The following is a 19,993-nucleotide window of genomic DNA, read 5'->3' as shown; positions in this document are numbered from 1 at the left end:
TCAGCACACAAGCACACACACACACACACACACGCGCGCGCGCGCGCGCGGTTGCTGCCCGCCAAGTCCGGCCGGGGTTCCCCCTGCCACTGCGTCCTTGGTGGATTCCCACCCTCGGGGTGTCGCCCAGGAATGCAAGTCTGGGGCCGCGCCGAGAAGTTTCATTTGTAGAAACCGGAGTGCGGCGAAGCGGACCCGGGGGGGGGGGGGGGGGTGAGTAGGGGAGCTGTAAAAATGCAGACTTCGCTTCCCAGGCACGTCCCTACCACCTAATAGTGCCTTTGACAGAGTTATATGTACTAATTGTATCTTAGCTGTAACTGCAGTGTGGCAAAGATATTCTCAGTTATTTCCTACTGGGTAAAATGAGGCAGGGGGTTGACAGTCGGGTAAGGCACACTACAAATGTCACCCTTCACTTATTAAATCCCAGCATTCCAAGTATGCGTCGGCAGCAAAGAATCCCTTTACAAGTTGGATAGAATCACAAAGAAAGTGGGTTTGGCTTTGAAGTGCAGGATTCCCAAACTAGGAAGTGTAACAGTTGCCCATTTCCCATAAAGTATTTGGGACCGAAATCATACAACGGATATATCATAGTTTCGCATGAAACTAGCTGCTCAATACCCAAATACGCTGTTACTTAATACCCTAAGAATAGAGTTTTATTTGGTTGGGTTTTTTCGCCCGGTTCTCAGGTGTTGTCATGAGGAAAGCTCTGTGATAAATTTCAATGACAAGAAAAAGGGTAGATTGCTTCTTTCTCCCAAGAGCTTGTGTTATTTAGCAAACGTAGCAAAGACTACACTAACGAATAAAATACAAGCTCTTGGGCTGAAGAAATGGCTCCAAAGTTAAAATACGTGCAGCTCTTGCTGAGGACCTAAGTTGACTCACCGCGCAGACATTGGACAGCTCCCAAACAGCCCTTAGTACAGTTCCAGGGGACTTGACGCCCTCTTATGGCCGCCAAAGGAACCTACAATTATGTGCACATACCCCCACACCGATACGTAATTAAATCTGTTTTTAAAGATCTCGAATGCTTCACTTTGTAGCCCTGACTGGCCTGGATGGAACACCCAGTGTAAACATGGCTGTCCTCTCTCTGCCTTTGGAGGGAGAGAGGGCAGCCAGATGCCACAACTGTTTTGGGACAGGATCTCCCTATATATCCCTATACACTTTTTTTTTCTATTTTTGTTTTGTCAAGACAAGGTTTCTCTGTGTAGCTTTGGAGCCTTGTCCTGGAACTCACTTTGTAGACCAGGCTGGCCTCGAACTCACAGAGATCGACCTACGTCTGCCTCCTTCCTGAGTGCTAGGATTAAAAGCATGAGCCACCACCACCTGGCATAATTAACTTCTTTAATCCCAGCATTCCGGGAGCAGAGGCAGAAGGATTTGAGATCCAGGACAGCCAAAGCTATGTAGAGCCCTTACCTCAAAAAGGAAACAATGAATAAATTGTTGATGTAGCTCTAGCTAGCCTTGAACTCTTAAGATCCACCTGCCTCTGCCTCCCAGTGTTGGGATTAAAAGTATGTACCACAGTGCATGGCCATTAAGGGGAATTACAGAAGGCATCTGATTAACATTACCTGACTAACATCACCTTTGCACAGGCTCTTAACCTAAAGACAAGATTAATATGCTCCCGGTGCAGGGTTTCTCAACTTTAATACCATTCTTAGTTTGAACTGGGTGACTAAGAGGGAGAGATGGGCACATGGACTATACCTTCTGAGATACTTAATATCCTGGGCTCTACCCTGTCAGCAGAATCCCACCTCACTCATTGCCCATATATAACCGAAGGGGGAAGCTTGCCTCCCATTTGAGAACAAGAGTTCTAGTGAATTGTGCCCCCTAGCTTTCATCACACTACTTTATCTCCATTTCTTCATGGGGGACAAGAGGAATGCACACAAAATACAAAAATACTACATATTTCTTTTTAATTTTATATGTATAAATGTTGTGCCTGAATGTATGTAAGTACACCTTGTGTGTGCCTAGTCAGAAAAGGGGGTCAGATCCCTGAAACTGGAGTTAAACCGTTGTGAGCCTCTGAAAAAATCTGGATCCTCTGAAAGAGCAACAAACACCCTAAGATGTCACCTCTTCAGCCCCCTATTGTTTTGCAGAGATGAAACAAGACTAAGGAGCTGAAGTACTTGTTGCTTAGCTATGAGAACATCGGTGGGGATGCGCTGAATGCCCACGTAAGCACTTACCCGCAGTGTTGTCTTAAGCAGGCTTTTAACCTCCCCATGCTTCCCTGCAAAGTGGGAAAAACGCTCCTCTACAGAGTTCAATTCCAGAGGTCATTTAAGTAAAATATTGCAAACGTGGTGGCTATTATATGATTACTACAAAGTACCACATTCAAAACTACAGACAGTTCATGGAAACAAACATAAAAACTATAAAGTAATGGTGTTTTAACAGTTTATTTTGAAGGTCTTTTTAAAAACAAAGTAAAAGACCATCTGAGAAAAAAAATTGCACAGATGATACTCATTAAATAAGTATGGTGATTGAATCAGACAGAGGATATGTTCTCTTCTGCAATTCCAGAAGTGAGTTCTGTGGTCCGGAAGGTTCCACAGTGGGGAGGGGAATCATGGCAATTAAAGCTGCCTCGTAATCATGTAAATCTACAGTAGCAACCAAATGTTTCTTTTCTTCCCAAGTAATCAATTTCGATCTTCAAACTGTGCCTTATTTTTTAAAAGATAAGATGCTAGAAACTCAATGGGATTTGGCGGTCTGTAAGGAAAAAGAAATGCAAAGGTTAGATATTCTGCACATACGTTAATTTGTTTGTTTTGGTTTTTCGAGGGGGGGTCTCTGTAGCTTTGGAGCCTGTCCCAGAACTCACTCTGTAGACCAGGCTGGCCTCGAACTCAGAGAGTTCTGCCTGTCTCTGCCTCCCAAGTGCTAGGATTAAAGGTGTGCACCACCATCGTCTGGCTACACCATTTTTTAAAATGGATGTTTCATTTCCAGTTAAAGGTTATCTGTAATAAATATGGTAAGTGAGATAGGCAAACTAAGAAGCCAATATTAAAGTTTAAAAGGACTTAAATTGTTTTGTAGCTAAAACCAGTACAAACTCAATTCTAAAACACATGAGGTCTTGTTTAATCTTTATTTATTATTATTACATGTATGCATGGTGGGAACAGATGTCTCACCCATGTGGAGGTCAAAAGACAACTCGGGAGCCAGTTCTCCCAGCACCTTCATATGAGTTCTGGATACTGAAATCAGGTAACTGGTTGGTTAGGTTTGTTCTGCTCAGCAAATGCCTTTACCTACTAAGGCCAAAAACACAACCCAAGGGAATGAAATGCTGCTTGCCTCAGGGAGTTTTCCAGGATACAAGCAGTGTTCGGCATCATGACCTTAGTGCATATAGCATAAGTGTTTAGTTTCAAGAAAGCCCAGCACAATGGGGACAGAGGCTAGCCTAGTCTACATAGCCAGTTCCAGGTCAGTCAAAGCTACACAGTGAGAACCTTTTTAAAAACAAAAGCAAACGGGCAGTGGTGGTGCATGCTTTTAATCCTAGAGGCATATCTCTGAGAGTTCAAGGCCAGCCTGGTCTACAAAGTGAGTTCCAGGACAGGGTGCAAAGCTACACAGAGAAAACGCACCTCAAAAAAAAAAAAAAAAACAAAACAAAACAAATTCAAGCTGTATGCCTACAGTATGTCTAGTTTCTGAAGTATTATCCTTCAGCAAAAAAAAAAAAAAAAACAATAAGGGACAAGCCATTAGCAACATCAGCACCCAGATGAACTCAGATGACTAAAGGTCCAATGATTAACATTCATTTAGACAACCTGCTTCTTTTTAAAGACACACTTCAATTTTCCTCCAAATCTTTTATTACATATATTTTGATACATATATCACTTGTGTGAAAGACAGCAAGTCTCTCTGTTATGTGGGTCCTGGGGTCTCTCTGTTATGTTATGCTGGGCTTGGTGGCCAGCCTCTTTACTCACTATCTTGTCAGCCCAAATTTTTTAAATTAATATTGACGATGCTACAACAAACAATTCACACCTGAGAAAACCACTTATAAATTTAAATATCTCCACATTTACCATAGATCCTACTCCAAAAGGCAGGGTGCGGGAGAAAAAGGAAGGCAAGCAAGAGAGCATATGGAAAATTGAGTTACCATAATTAGTTCTAGGACAGCCAGGACTGTTGCACAGAGAAACCCTGACTCAAAAAACAAAAACAAAATCAAAAAAAATTCCCTGTGCTAGGGGAATATGTGGCACGTGCCCTTTTTTATGTGGGGGAGGGGGGGGAAATCAGCCAGGTGGTGGAGCACACCTTTAATTGCAGCACCAGGAAGGCAGAGTCAGATGGATCTCTGAGTTCGAGGTCAGCCTGGTCTACAGATCAAGTTCAAGGACAACTAGGGCTACACAGAGAAACCCTATCTTTAACAAATTGATTTATTTATGTAACATATAATATATGTATATGTATGACTGGCCTGACTGCATGTATGCCTGCAGGAAGAAGAGGGCATCAGATCCCACTATAGATGGTAGTGCAATGCCATGTGGTTGCTGAGAACAGAACTCAGGACCTCTGGAGGGCAGCTGGTGCTCTTAACTGCTGAGCCATCTCACCCGGTTTTGCCTTTTTTTTTTGGCTTTTGAGACAGAGTAGATCCTGGCTGTCCTAGAACTCGCTCTGTAAACCAGGCTAGCCTCACATGAGGAGATCCTCCTGCCTCAACCTCCCCATGCTTAGACTGCCTGCACTAGAAAGATATGAGGAGCTCTGTAAGTTTCAGGACAGTCAGGACTATGTAAAGAGACCCTGTTTCAAAAAATAAAACAATTTCCTTTTGCATTTTAAACAGCATCCAAGGTAAGCAAGCATTCTACCACTGAGCTACAACCTCAGCTCTAACCCCTTCTTTTCTATTTCTTGAGAAAGTTACATAAACCAGTCCACCAGGAACTAACAGTTCTCTTGCCTCAGCCACCCAACTGCTCACACCAACACACCTTACCAGCAAAATCTTCTGAGCTGCCTACAGACCCACTTTCACCAAATAATTAGGTTAACCTAATGACTGATTTTACAAAAACTCTTTGCCTAAGAATTCTATTTAAAAAAATATTATTAGTTAAAAATCATCCTAGTTTTTTCTTTTAGCATTTAATAGTAGTATTTAGAATTTTAATCAGGCACGGTTGTGCTATAATCCTAGCAATCGGGCAGGTCAGGACGCAGAGGTGGATGATCAGTTCAAGGTCTTCAAAGTTACAAAGGAAGTTTAAAACCAATTTAGGCTACTAATCACAATAACAGTGATTTAAAATTTAGATTAAATGGAATTTCTAACATACCAGCCTTCTTTGGAAAAAAATGAAAAAGTAAAAGATTACCTTTTGGGGATGGTGCTGGGGACTGAACCTGGGACCTCAGGCACACCAGGGCAACACCCTACTACTAAGCTCTTACTCCAGTCCAGCCACATTCCAGTCACCAACAGCAGAGTCAAGATATATTCAGTCATAAATAAATCTTATAAGTAACCAAGCAAAAGCAAAAGACAAGAATTTATTGTTTCATTTAGTCAGTAACAGCCTTATATATTCCAAGCACATGCTGTAATGGACAGCGTGTGCATGTGTGCGTGTGCGTGTGTGTGTGTGTGTGTGTGTGTGTTTCTTTTAAGCATGTATAGGTGTTTTGACTACACGTATGTTTGTGCCCACAGAGGCCAGCAGAGGGCGTCAAATGCCCTGGATCTGGAATGACGGATGGCTAAGAGCCTCCATGTAGGTGTTAAGAAATAAACACAGGTCCTCTGCAAGAGCAGTGAGTACCAAGTCACGTCGCCAGCCCATTCTTGTCCTTAAAGACAGTGTCTCACAACAGTACCCTGACTGGCCTGACCCTCAACTACCTAGAGAGCTGCCAGTCTCTGCCTGTGTGATGGGACTGAAGGTGTGTGCCACCACAACCAGGACACATAACCTTTAAATAAACTAATGTATCAATCTTGGCCATCAGGATGGCTTATCAGGGAAGACCCCTGCCACCAAGCCTGACAACCTCATAACCTATGTGTAGAAAGAGAAAAACAAACTCCTCAAAGTTGTCCTCTGACCTCCACACTTACACTCAGGCATACAAACATGCATGTGCACATATACATAAGCACACAGCCCAGCATACATACATGCAGACATACACATACGCATACATACACACTCGCACACACAACGAAAATATAACAAAATTTAACTATCTGTTACTAACATATCCATTTACTATAGAAATCATTACTGTCTTAGAGTTAAAACACAGCACACACTTAACAGAAACTAACTAGTTTACAAAACAAATTTCCCTATTTGTTTACACAAAAAAGAAATTAGAAGCTGGGTATGATGGCTCACATCTGTAATTCCAGTACTTGGGACACAGAGTATGCAAATGAGTCCATAGCCTTCCTCAGCTACATAACTAATCCAAAGTCAGCATGCGCTACATATGACCCTCCTTGGGGGAAAAGGATGGGCTAGAGAGATGACTCAAAGATGAGTGGCTAAGGACACTGGCTGCTCTTTCAGAGAACCAAGGTTCAATTCCTAGCACCCACTGTCGCCTAACAAACAGGATAACTCCAATTGCAAGGGATCCCATGCCGTTTTCTGGCCTCTGTGAACACCAGACACCCATATGGTGTGCACACGTGCACGCACACACACGCACACACGCACACACACACACATGCAGGTGAAAACACCCATATTAAAAAATAAAAATAGGGAGGGCGGGCAGTGGTGGAGCATGCCTTTAATCCCAGCACTTGGGAGGTAGAGGCAGGCAGAACTCTGAATTCGAGGACAGCCTGGTCTACAGAGCTAGTTCCAGGACAGGTTCCAATGCTATAGAGAAACCCTGTCTCAAAAAGCCAAAAACAATAAAATAAAATAATAAAAATAAAAATAGGGACAAGGTGGCAAAGTGGTTAAGGCAATGGACTGCTAAAAAATAAAAATAAAACAAAACACAAAAAAAGAATTCCTGTAAGGATTATAGTGATGCATGTAGAAATAAGAGAACTGCTCCCGAAGGGAGAAGTTACTGCTGATGAGCAAGTGTACTGGCAAAAAGAGCCCTTTGCAACCAGCTGGGAACGTAGCTTGATAGTGGAGTGCTTGCCTATCATGAGCAGGGTCCTCAGTTTCAAGTCCAGGCACAACCAAGGAGACTCTAATAATCCTATACTTGAGACAACAGTGACACCGGGAAAAAAACTTAAGGAACAAATTATTGGACAGAAATACAAATTACAGCAAATACCATAATATGTCAAATACTATATAAAGTCAAACTCCATAAAACTAGAAAATCAATTCTTGATTATTTTGTCATTAAAAACAATAAGCAAGCACAGGCAAAAAGGTTTCAAATAGATAAACTATAGTGACAAAGGAAAATGGACAATGGATCTCAGTGAAACCTAACTGCAAACCTAGCAGTTAGGCATTAGAGGCAAAAGGATCAGATCAGAGTTCAAGGTCAGCCTGAGCTATTTGAGACTGTCTCAAAAAAAAAAAAAAAAAAAACAAAAACAAAACAGGAATATAGATAAGCAGGCAGAGTAATCATGCCTTAGACTCAATCCCAAAAACCACAAAAACAAGATTTGGAAATGTGGTATCATACTTCCCACAACCCAAACTGGATTCAAAGTTCAAGGACATCCTTGGCTACGTAGTGAGTTCAAAGTCAGCCTAGGCTACCTGTCAAAAAAAAAAAAAAAAAAAAGCAATGGTAAAGTGGCTAAGTTACTGTGGTATTTTTGTAATTTTAATTATAAGCATTAGCAAGGCAGTGATGGCACACGCCTTTAACCCCAGCACTCTGGAGGTAAAGGCAGGCAGATCTCTGAGATATATATGTGTGCCAATGAAGACAACCTAGAACAATGTTATCATTAAGTAAAAACTTTATAATATTACCTGCAACCTGGCCAGGCGGTGGTGGCGCACGCCTTTAATCCCAGCACTCGGGAGGCAGAGGCAGGCGGATCTCTGTGAGTTCGAGACCAGCCTGGTCTACAAGAGCTAGTTCCAGGACAGGCTCCAAAGCCACAGAGAAACCCTGTCTCGAAAAACCAAAAAAAAAAAATTACCTGCAACCTATGATTCCAAGTCTGTATACATGAGTTCAAATCCCAGCATCCACCCACATGTGACTCACAATCATCTGTGTAATTCCAATCTCTATGCAATATCCTCTTCTGGCCCACATGGTGCACAGATATACACCCATATAAAATATGCACATACATAAAATTAATAAATAAATCATTTTTTAAAAATAAAAGTTTTGGGGAGGCAGTCTGAGTTCGAGACCAGCCTGGTTTACAGAGCGAGTTCCAGGACAGCCAAGGTTACACAGAGAAACTCCATCTTGGAAAAAAAAAAAAAGAAACAAACAAACAAAAAAAGTAAATAAAATGAAAGTTTAACAGCAATAGGGTCAGTAAGACGATTCAGCAGGTAAAGATGCTTGATACTACATCTGATGACCTGAGTTCAATCCTCAAGATTTTGAAAACAAAACACACACACACACACACACACACACACCATATATAAATGTATTCTAAAATAAAATACACATGACATCACTGCACACAAACACTATAGCAAAGAACCACCATATACAACTAGCGGTATCTGAGCACAGGAACCCCACACTCTGTCTCCAGGCAGATGGTATTATCTCACCTTTCCTTTGCAAGCACAGCAAGACCCTGTAATAAGATAGGCACGACTGTCTGATCCAGGTAGGCACGGGTTGGCAAAGACTGTAGATCCACCTTCTGTTTTGATGATTTTTCTGCATTAATCTTCTCATTTTCGACTATCCTCTAGTATTGTAAAAAAAAAAAAAATTAAAAAAATGAATATCCCAAAGTACAAGATTATTTTGAGAGCAAAACAAAAACTAATGGGAAAAGCACACTAAAAAGAAAGCAAATCATGACTAGAATACACCAGACGGCAAGCCTCTCTGCCAAAAGAAATTGAAGCCAATCCCTAAATTCCATTTTTTATTATTTCATGGGCATTAGTGTTTTGCCTACACAGATTTATGTAAATCATGTGCCCAAGAAGGCCAGAGGGGGGCATCAGGCCGCCCGGAACTGGAATTATAGATAGGGTGAAGTTGCTGTGACAGTGTTGGAAACCCAACCTCAGTCCACTGCAAAAACACTTGCCAACTCACCAGCCCCTAATTTTATGGTTTTCCCAGACAGGGTTTCTCCTGGAACTCACTCTATAGACCAGGCTGGCCTAGAACTCACAGAGATCTGACTGCTTCTTGAGTGCTGGGATTAAAGGAATGTGCCATTAACACCAAGCAATAAATTCTTTTTTCCTAAATAATTTACTTTAGGGTACTGGAGAGATGGCTCAGAGGTTAAGAGCACTGGCTGCTTTTCCAAAGGTCCTGAGTTCAATCCCCAGCAAGCACATAGTGCCTCGCAACCATCTGTAATGAGATCTGGTGCCCTCTTCTGCCTTGCAGGCAAACATGCAGGCAGAATATTGTATACATAATAAATAAATAAATCTATGAGGCTGGAGAGATGGCTCAGCAGTTAAAAGCACTGACTGTTCTTCCAGAGGTCCTGAGTTCAATTCCCAGCAACCACATGGTGGCTCACTACCATCTATAATGAGATCTAGCGCCCTCTTCTGGGGTGCAGGTATACATGCAGGAAGAACAGTGTACATAATAAATAAATAAATCTAAAAAAACTTTACTTTTATTTCATGTGTATTCATGTTTTGCCTGCCTGCATGTATACATGTGTGAAGTGTCAGATCACCTGAAACTGGAGTTATAGGCAGTTATGAGCTGCCCTGTGGGTGCTGGGAATTCAAACTGGGTGTTCTTAATCGCTGAGTTGTCTCTCCAGCCCAACAAATACTTCTTAATTGTAGTAAAGAACACAGTCCTTTTTTTTTTTTTTTTTTTTTTTTTTTTTTTTTGCTTTTCAAAACAGTGTTTCTCTGTGACTTTGGAGCCTGCCCTATGGACCAGGCTGGTCTCGAACTCACAGAGATCCACCTGCCTCTGCCTCCCAAGTGCTGGGTTTAAAGGTGTGTGCCATCACAGCGCGGCTCATAGTCCTAACTTATCAGAGTATTTGTGTATTTAAAAAAAAGGACTACTCATTTACATGCTATTACAATGTCTCCAATAAGAAACAGCAATTCCAGGGAGATTATATACATGCATGAAGTCCTGGGTTCAGTCCCTGCATTAACTGGGTGTGGTAGTATATACCCGAGACCCCAGCACTTGGTAGGCAGAAGCAAAAAAGATCAGGAATTCAAGATCATTCTCGGCTACATAGCAAGTTCAAACCCAGCCTGAGCTACAAGTAACTATCTTTTAAAGGGGAGCACTGAGCTGGGGTACTTTCAATGCCTGCATTCAGGAGGTAGAGGCAAGCAGATCTCTATGAATTCCAGAGCAGCCAAGGATACATAGAGAAACTATCTCAAAAAATATGTAAAAAGAAGGCTGGAGAAATGACTTGGTGCTAAGGAGCAGGGCAGTGGGGGTGCACACCTTCAATCTCAGCACTCAGACCCAGAGGCAGGTGGATATCTGTGAGTCTGAGGCCAACCTGGTCTACAAAGTGAGTTTCAGGACAGAGAAACCCTGTCTCAACAAAGAGTGAGTACTCCTCTTTCAGAGGACGAGAATTCCATCCCAACACCCACATCAGGCGGCTCACATGCTCAGTGTCTGTTATTCCAGTCCCTGGAGGGCGTAACCCCTCTACAGGCACATATACATACATACAACTAAAACTTTTAAAATAAAGCATTACCAAAATAAACAGTTCCTATATACTGCCCTTAACTAACTTCAACAAGCACTGACGGAGCGCTTACCACGTGTCAATTGCTATGCTTAAGAAGTCAATGTGCCAGTCAATATTGGCCACCAACTCGTCGTGGTCTAGAACCACATAAGAAATAGGAGGCCAAGCACCTGGAAGGGATTATCTAGATTAAGTCATTCTCTTGGCACGCATGTGGGGGTTATTTTTCTTAGGATAAGGAGGGTGGGGCAGCAACCTTCACACAGCTTCAGTCCTGGACCGCTGGCTGCTGGCTGCTTCAGGAGGTGAAACCTAGCTGGGTGGGAGCATTTGCTAGGCTCTTCTGACTGTGGACATAGATGACCAGCTGCTTCAAGTGCCCCATTTTGACTCTCCCTACATAATGGACTGAACCCCAAGACTACAAATCAAGGTAAATTCTTCTGTACTGATGATGTTGCTTGTCAGGATCGTTTGTCACATCAGGAAAAGGGGCAGTCAATTATCACGGATTAAATACACACAATACAGATAGACCACCAAACACAAAGACAGAAAGATCACAGTGCACTACAGTGACAAAAAGAACAGAGAGTGAGGTCAAGGTTATGGTCAAAAACAAAAAGAATTATTACAGGGGCGGTGCACGCCAGTGATCCCAGCACTGCATAGACAGGCGGTTCTCTGTGAGTTCAAGATCAGCCTGGTCTACAGAGCTAGCTCCAGGATACAGCCAAGGATACACAGAGAAACCCTGTCTAAAAGGGTTTACAGTATACTACAGATACAACGAAAAGGGGGCATAACTGAGGTAAACCCTATGTTTGCTCCCTGCTTGCTACTAAAAAAACTCACAGGATGCAGCAGCATCAAAGAGGAACTAAGCCGAGTCTGGCAGTCACCCCGAATTGAGAAGACAAATGTTGGAAATTGTGAGAAACCAAAACAGCTCCTATTTGCGAGGCAGGGCACTACAAGGAGAAAGCTGCACAGGCAGGAGGGACACACTGAGGCGCAGAAACCGACCAGTGAGGCTGCTTTAGCATCTACATCAATACAGCTGCCGGAGACCGTGAGGAAAAGCACCTGGAAGGCACAGGGACATTTACACAGCTCACACACTCTGGGAATACTTGGTGGTCCAATGGTATAGAGCAGCAGACCCTCCAAAATACATGGAACATTAGATAGAATACTCACGATGATGAAATTGGACTTAAAGACTGCTAGTCTGGCCCTACCTGACAAAGGCTGAAGCAAGCCTTGAAAAGTCAATATTCAAGAATGTTTGAAGAAATACCAAAATATCTACCACTCAACAAAGTAAAATTCACAGTTCCCAGCAGAGTATTAAGAAATCAGTAGGCAGTGAGGGCAGCCATGGTGGCACACGCCTTTTCTCCCAGCAGGTAGGAAGCAGAGACAGAAGGATCTACCTGTGAACTCAAGGTCAGACTGGTCCACAGAGCAAACGAAGGACAGTCAAGGCTACATACATAGTGAGACTCTGTCTCCCCCCAAAAAAAAGAAATGAGAAAGAAAAATATTCCTGAGCAAGACCAATGAGATGATTCAGAGGTAAAGACACTTAGTGTGGCAAACCCCAGAACACATGGAAAAGGTAGGAAGAATCAACTCCAAACACATACAAACAATAACAATAATAGGGGCTCAGTGGTTGGTTGAGAGCACTGGCTGCTCTCACAGAGGACCTGCACGGTGGCTCACAAGCAGTTCCAGGACCTGCCCCTTCTTCTACCCTCTATAGGCATCAAACACGCCTGCAGTACACGTACATACATGCAGGCATAGCATTCATGCACTGTGCTGGCTACTTGATACAGGCTAGCAGAATATCATCGAGAAAATTCCCAACAGACTGGCTCATAAGCAAGTCTGGGAGGCTTTTTTTTTCTTTTGGATTAGTGATTGATATGAGAGGACCCAACCCATTACAGATGATGCCACTCCTGGGCTGCTGATCCTAGGTGCTATAAGCAGGCTGAGCAAGCCAGTAAGCAGCATCCCTCCATGGCCTCTGCATCAGTTTCTACCCTGACTTCCCTGGTTGATGGACTGACTACAGTCCTAAATTGAAAGAAATCCTTCCCTCCCCAAGTTACTTTCGGTCAAGCTGTGAGTCCATGTGTGTGTGTGTGTGTGTGTGTGTGTGTGTGTGTGTGTGTGTGAGAGAGAGAGAGAGAGAGAGAGAGAGAGAGAGAGAGAGAGAGAGAGAGACTATCTCTATTTTATACCCTTTGCAGTCCTAGAAACCAGAGATCCACCTACTTCTACCTCCTTAGAACTGGAGATTCTTTAGAGAGAGAGAGAGAATATCTCTATTTCATGCCCTTGGCTGACCTAGAACTCGAGAGATCCACCTGCCTCTACCTCCCTTAAACTGGAGATTCTTTTCTTTTCCCTTTGGTGTTTTTTTCTTTTTGGTTTTTCAAGACAGGTTTCTCTGTGTAACAGCCCTGGTTGTCCTGTCCTAGAACTCACTATGCAGACCAGGCTGATCTCACAAGAGATCCACATGCCTCTGCCTCCAGAGTGCTGGGATGAAAGACTTGTGGCTCCCGGCTACCACTTCCAGCTCAGAGCTGAGAATTCTAAATGTGTGTGCCACCACACTCAGCCTGAAAAATCTTGGGGAAAAAAAAAAGGCACACTTCCTGCTCTTATTATAATGTTCTTATTTATGTATTTATTTATTTTTATGTGCATTGGTGTTTTGCCATGGGTATCAAGTCCCCTGGAACTGGAATTACAGTCAGTTGTGAGCTGCCATGTGGGTGTGTGAGAATTGAACCCGAGTTCTCTGAAAAAGAGGTCAGTGTTCTTAACCCCTGAGCCATCTCTCCAGCCCCTACTTCTTGCTCCTGAAGAGGACCTAAGTTCAGTTCCCAACACTCCAATCAGAAAGCCCACAACCACCTGAAACTCCATCTCCAGGTGATCTGACACTTTCTTCTGGCCTCAGGGGTACCAATACACATATGGCATAGACACACATAAAAATAAATAAATAAATACATCTTTAAAAAATAGTAATGTTTTAAGAAAGAAATTACTAGTTTAAAAAAAATAAAACATCTATAACAAAGAAAAATCAACCTACAAAAACAGATCAAGACACAATATATATTGTCAGGCATGATGGCATACACCTTTAGTCCCAGCACTCAGAAGGTAGAGGCAGCAGACCTCAGAGAGTTCAAAGCCAGCAGACAGTTCACATAGCAAGTTACAGGATAGCCAGGACAACATAGAAACCCTGTCTCAAAAATCCCCAAAACAAACAAGATACAATATTTTATATATATAATAGACTAGGCAAAGCCATTAAAAATAAATCAGTTTATCTCACCAGTGAGCCCTAAGCCACAATACCAACCTGTCAGGCAAGACTCAGCCAATAATGTTAAAGTGGTAGGATGGTATATGGGGGAACCTACTGCTTTCTGACTGGGTGTGCGGCCTGCTCCACATGCCTGCCTCGTACATAAACCTGGCCAAAAGCCTATATCGCTCTGGAGGCCATAGCCCTAGCAAGTCACCTACTATTGTTGTTTCTCTAAAAAGTCATATTGTTAAACTAAATATTTCTGTTTCTACCCATAGAAATAGTGCACCTCTCAGCCTTGGCCAAAGACACCTCTTTTTGTAGGGGTCAGCGAGAAATGAAGACTCAGAACTGGTTAAAGTGCTAGTACTCAGCCCTAAGTGGAACTTCTAGAACTCCCACTAAGGCTCAGAGAACACTGTCAAACATGAAGCAAAAAATGTAAGAACTAGAGCCCATGTTCCCAAATATTGTTTATAGATGTTCTTTTACACTTAAGGGGGATATGATATAGATATGAATAATTTGCATTAGTATGGATCTTAAGGTCAATTTTGTTATATGTATACGTATTTCTGATCTTGATTAAGGTATTATGATTGTGTAGTTCATTTAAAAATGTAATGTATAATTAGGAAATATAGGTTGTTAATGGATAATCATCGATAATAGTCAAGCTTGGTCATGTTAGATCTTCTAGATGTGCATAGATATATTTCAGATAGGTATTCTTCATATCTTTCAAAGACTACAGAATATGGCATTTTAAATGTTTTAATAATTTAGGGTTTTTCATGACAATGAGACACGTCTGTTCCTGGAAGCACCAATCTACTTCAAGAAGAAGATGGGCATTGAAGAGGCTCCTTATGGAGTTTGATAGCCATTTGGGCAAGAAACTGCACTTGCCTGGACTGTTGCATAAACTGGACACAGAAAACCCTCAGAGAAAGGACTGCTGAACTTGCCTAAAGGTAAGATGGTCTTTTGGGGTTCCTGATTCATGAAAAAGTCTGCGAGACATTCTGCAGGATACAAAAGAAAGTGACTGAACTGTCTTTGAAATTTCCTGCTTCATGGAAATGTCTACTGGAAACTATGGGCCTATAGGCCAAAGATGGATGCCCCAACGGTACAGAGGAACTTTGGGTGACTGTACAGGCAGTGAGATGTCTCTGTCATTTCTAGAATTTGGAAGTTGCTTATTTCTTGTTTGCTTAGGTAATATTATATCCCTCTGGAGTCTTTGATGGAGTTGAAGAATGGTTAGTTATAGTTTTCCATTATTATGATAAAGATAAAATAGATATAAATATTGTAACTGTAATTCTTACTTGATAACTGTTGTTATATGTAATTTTCCTATGTTAAAGTGAAAGCCTTTCTTTTTTGTTTAAACAGAAAAAGAGGAAATGATGGAGGGTCATTTGTCTATGTGTTAATTTCATTGGTTAATAAAAAAACTGCCTTGGCCCTTTAATAGGACAGAAAATTAGGTAGGCAGAGTAGACAAAACAAAATTGTAAAAAAAAAAAAAAAAAAGTCAGACAGACACCTCAGGCAGCCGCCATGCCTCTCCTCTCTGAGACGGATACAGGCTAAGATCCTTCCCGGTAAGCCACCACCTCGTGGTGCTACACAGATTACTAAATATGGGTTAAAACAAGATATAAAAATTAGCCAGTAAGAGGCTAGAGCTAATGGGCCAGACAGTGTTTAAAAGATTACAGTTTCCGTGTAATTATTTCGAGTGTAAAGCTAGCCGGGTGGCAGGACACAACCCGCTGCCTCACCACTACACTAGCTGGGCGGTGGTGGTACACACCTTTAATCCCAACACTCGGGAGGAGAGGCAGGCTGGTCTCTGAGTTTGAGGCCAGCCTGGTCTAGGGCAGTCAGGGCAACACAGAGAAACCCTGTCTCAAAAAACAGAGAGAGAACCAGTCACTCTTGCAGAAGACCCTGATTCAATTCCCATCATACACATGGTAGCTTACAACTGTCTGTAATTCAAGTTTCAGAAGATCTGCCACCAACTCCTTATGAAAAACAAATACCCAGGTAAAAGACTCACATACATAAAATAAAGTATTAAAAAAAATACATAAATCAGGCATGGTGGCACATGCCTTTAATTCCTAACACTCAGTATGCAGATGTAGGTGGGTCTCTGAATTCAAGACCAGCCTGATTTACATAGTGAGTTCCAGACAGAGCTACAGAGTGAAAACCTATCTCCAAAAACAAAGAAACAAAGAAAAGAAACATATATACATATACATTGAGAGAGGGAGAGATATACATATACATTGAGAGAGGGAGAGATATACATATACATTGAGAGAGAGAGAGAGAGAGAGAGAGAGAGAGAGAGAGAGCGAGCACATAAATACAATGCAATTCTTTCAAAAAAAAAAAAAGTCAACCTGTCAACATTGAAATACAAACTCTAGGTAAAATGGCTCGGTGGGTAAGGTTTGCTACACCCAAGCCTAATGACCTGAGTTCCACCTCCAGAACCCACCTATGGGTGGAAGGAGAAAACCGACTTTGTGTAAGGTTGCCCTCTGACTTACACATGTGAGAGAGAGAGAGAGAGAGAGAGAGAGAGAGAGAGAGAGAGAGAGAGAGAGAGAATAATAAAATAATAAATATAGAAAAGAAAACAACTCTTAAGTTTACTTGCTAGTGACCTGGAATAAGTTACCAAACTACTGAACTTTAAGCATTCTGGGGCTAAAGATATATCCAAATTGGTCGGGTGCGTATCACACAAACAGCAAAGCGTTGAATAAATATTAACACCTGTTTCTACAACAAATGCTTAGAAACGCTCCTGCCTTTTTTTATTTTTTTTTTTTAAATCCAAACTTAATCCCGCAAGTCTCCTATTCACACACAAATTTTCTCCAGGAAGCTTCTATTTTCCTAACCAAACCTACCCAGCTCTGGTTCCGGGATTTGGTCATTCATTTACAAAGTACCTTTATTTTTAGGCAAGTATTGGCATGCTACTAAAAGAAACCGCTTATAATCTGATCCTACGGAGATCACAGCAGCCAAGTGTTCCCTCATGCGGAGAGTAGCCTAGTAAACGGATCTTAAATTTTCTCCGGCTCTCAAGAGACCCACAGAGGCGGCAGAGGAACTGGGCGAGTTACCTCAACGTTGTCCGTAAGACCGTACTCGGAGTGAGGGTTTTCTGCAACCTAGAAAACAAAATAAGAGTCACAGAGACATCCGCCCGTTCCGCGCTGCCTCCCTGCACACCACCACTCTGAATCCAAGGGCCTCCTGGTACCTGCGTCTGTCCCTCCAGCATCTGCTCTGACTCCATGGCGGACCCTGCAAACCGCAATCAACCGGATACCAGTCTTGCAAAACAAGAAGAGCCGCGAGTTAGTTACCCGGGAGATTTCAAGTGGAAGACGCCAGGATGCGGTGTAGCCCAGCCCGGGACCCCGCCCCTCACCCCCGCGGGCAGCAGACGCGCGGGCTGGGACGGTTCACGGACTGGCCGTCCGCGTCGCATCGCGAAGCTCGGAGGTCGTCCCGAGGATCTAGCAGTGGGAGGAGGAGGTCGGGGAGCTGATTACCCGCGCCAATGCTGTCGGTTCCTAAGTGCCTTGCACGGCGCCACCGACTCCCAGCGCGAACCGCTTCGGCCGTAAGTGAGGGACGTCGCGCTGCTGCCGCGCCTGCGCAGAGCAGCCCCGCTGGCAGGAGTGCCAGAGCCCGCCTAAGAGGGCCTGCGCCTCTGCGGTGCACGGTGAGCCTGGCCACCTGCCGGCTCCTCCCTGCTGCAGACCTCCTGGAAGAAGCCGCTGATGCCGCCCGAAAGTCTCTGTCCCCGAGGAACTGAGATCGTTCACTTGCTGAGTGATTCTTATTAGGAAATCGTAGGCCCAGGCTTTTCATTAAAGCCAAAGAGGGTCTGGAGAGACCTCCCAGGAGTTGATTTACTTGCTGAGTTTGCAGAATACTTAGGTTTGGTTCCCAGCCCCCACGTGGTGGCTCACAACCATCCTTAACTCCAGTTCCAGGGACGTGACGCTCTCTTCTGACCTATGCAGGCACGAGACACGTTTGTGCTCCACATAGATGCAGGCAAAACACGCACACATATAAAATACTATATATGTATATATATAGTATTTTATATGTGTGCATGTGTATATATATATACATATATATAGTATACTATATATAATATATATATAATATAGTATACTATATATAATATATATATATATATATATAAAAAGGCAAAATAGAGGAGTAGTGTCTGAGGTTTGGGGGTGACTTTTATCCAAGTCTTGCAGTCTGTGAAGAGACCACACTCAGCCTACTCTCCGTCTAGAGGAGTAAAAAGATAAGAGCATTCCAGGGTTAAGGGATGCATCTCGGTGGCTCAGAGCACAGCCTGGGAATGATCAAGGACCTTGGTTTGATTTCCACAAAAGAAGTGAAAACGGCTGTCCAGGATATACTACTAATGGGAACCATTCTGGATTTTTTTTTTTTTTTTAATTTTAAAGTCAGGTGTTGTGTTTCCCGTCTGAAATGGCTGGGATAGATAAGGAGGGTCCTGCACCTGAGCTTCCGGAATGTGAGATCCAGATAAGCGTGAGTTTCCGGAAACAAGCTCTGACTACAAAGGCTGATGCATGATTGGCTAGAATCTTAGTGCTGTGGAGTGGTTGGAATATTTTAAGTCCAGACACTAATTGTCTTGAGCCTAGATAGCTCCCAGATAGCTGTCTAGTACCCAGCTCTGTAAGTGACCCAACATCTTTGTAACTATTAGGTCAATCTTTTGGAATGTCCAGACACCTAGCTAACACCAACCAAAAGGCTTCTAAGAAGGACTCAGAAGTTCCTAAGATGCCTGTTAGCTATGATCTCCTCACTTTTCTATGCCCACACACCTAATGTATTCGGGAAGTTAGTTAACGACAGGTGTGGTGACCCAGGCCTTTAATCTCAACACTGGGGAGACTGAGGCAGGCAGGTAGGTCTCTTCAGTTGGCAGCCACCCTGGTCTTTATAATTTTCTTTGTTCTGGTACTATAAAATGGGACTGCTGCCACACTGGAGCATGGAATTCGAGGTGACCTGAATCTTTATTCTCAAGCCATGGTCACTCCTATTTGGTTCCAAAACAAACCATTTTATCTTATCCCCATGGGATGAGAGCTGTGTCTGCAACAAGTGAAAGTGTCTCAAAAGAACATAATAGGAAGGAAGGAAAGAAAGAAGAAAGGAAGGAAGGAAAGAAGGTGGGCAATAGAGACGGCCCAGCCATTAAAAAAACTTACTGCTCTTCCAGAGGACCTCAGTTTGGTGCCCTGCACACACATAAAGTGTCTAACAACCACTTGTCACTCCAGAGACTCTGACACCTTCTTCTGGCCTCTCTGGGCACTTGGACTCACATGCAGTCACACAGAGATGTGGTATACACATACACATGATTAAAAATAAACTTTAAGCTGGGCAGTGGTAGCACACTCCTTTAATCCCAGTACTCGGGAGGCAGAAGCAGGCAGATCTCTGCGAGTTCGAGGCCAGCCTGGTCTACAAGAGCTAGTTCCAGGACAGGCTTCGAAGTAACACAGAAACTCTGTCTCAAGAAAACATAAATAAATAAATAAATAAATAAATAAATAAATAAATAAATAAATGAATAAACTTTAAAACTGATCATTTGTTTCCTACACACAATGTATAGCCTG

At 42.8% G+C, this 19,993-nt stretch overlaps 1 protein-coding gene across 1 annotated transcript; it reads right to left on the bottom strand.

Annotated features, from left to right (window-relative positions):
• Positions 1-2,437: 2,437 nt before the first annotated feature.
• Positions 2,438-17,979, bottom strand: Dpy30 (dpy-30 histone methyltransferase complex regulatory subunit). Its single transcript, XM_038319511.2, has 5 exons — positions 17,855-17,979; positions 17,560-17,632; positions 17,420-17,467; positions 8,796-8,938; positions 2,438-2,772 (listed from the first exon to the last, which is right to left on the bottom strand). The coding sequence occupies exons 2-5, from the start codon at positions 17,593-17,595 to the stop codon at positions 2,700-2,702; spliced, it is 300 nt and encodes a 99-aa protein (XP_038175439.1). The 5' UTR covers positions 17,596-17,632; positions 17,855-17,979; the 3' UTR covers positions 2,438-2,699.
• Positions 17,980-19,993: the final 2,014 nt, after the last annotated feature.

Source organism: Arvicola amphibius, chromosome 2, assembly GCF_903992535.2.
Source record: "Arvicola amphibius chromosome 2, mArvAmp1.2, whole genome shotgun sequence".
NCBI lineage: Eukaryota > Metazoa > Chordata > Mammalia > Rodentia > Cricetidae > Arvicola > Arvicola amphibius.
This window is presented reverse-complemented; position numbering and strand designations above follow the sequence as displayed.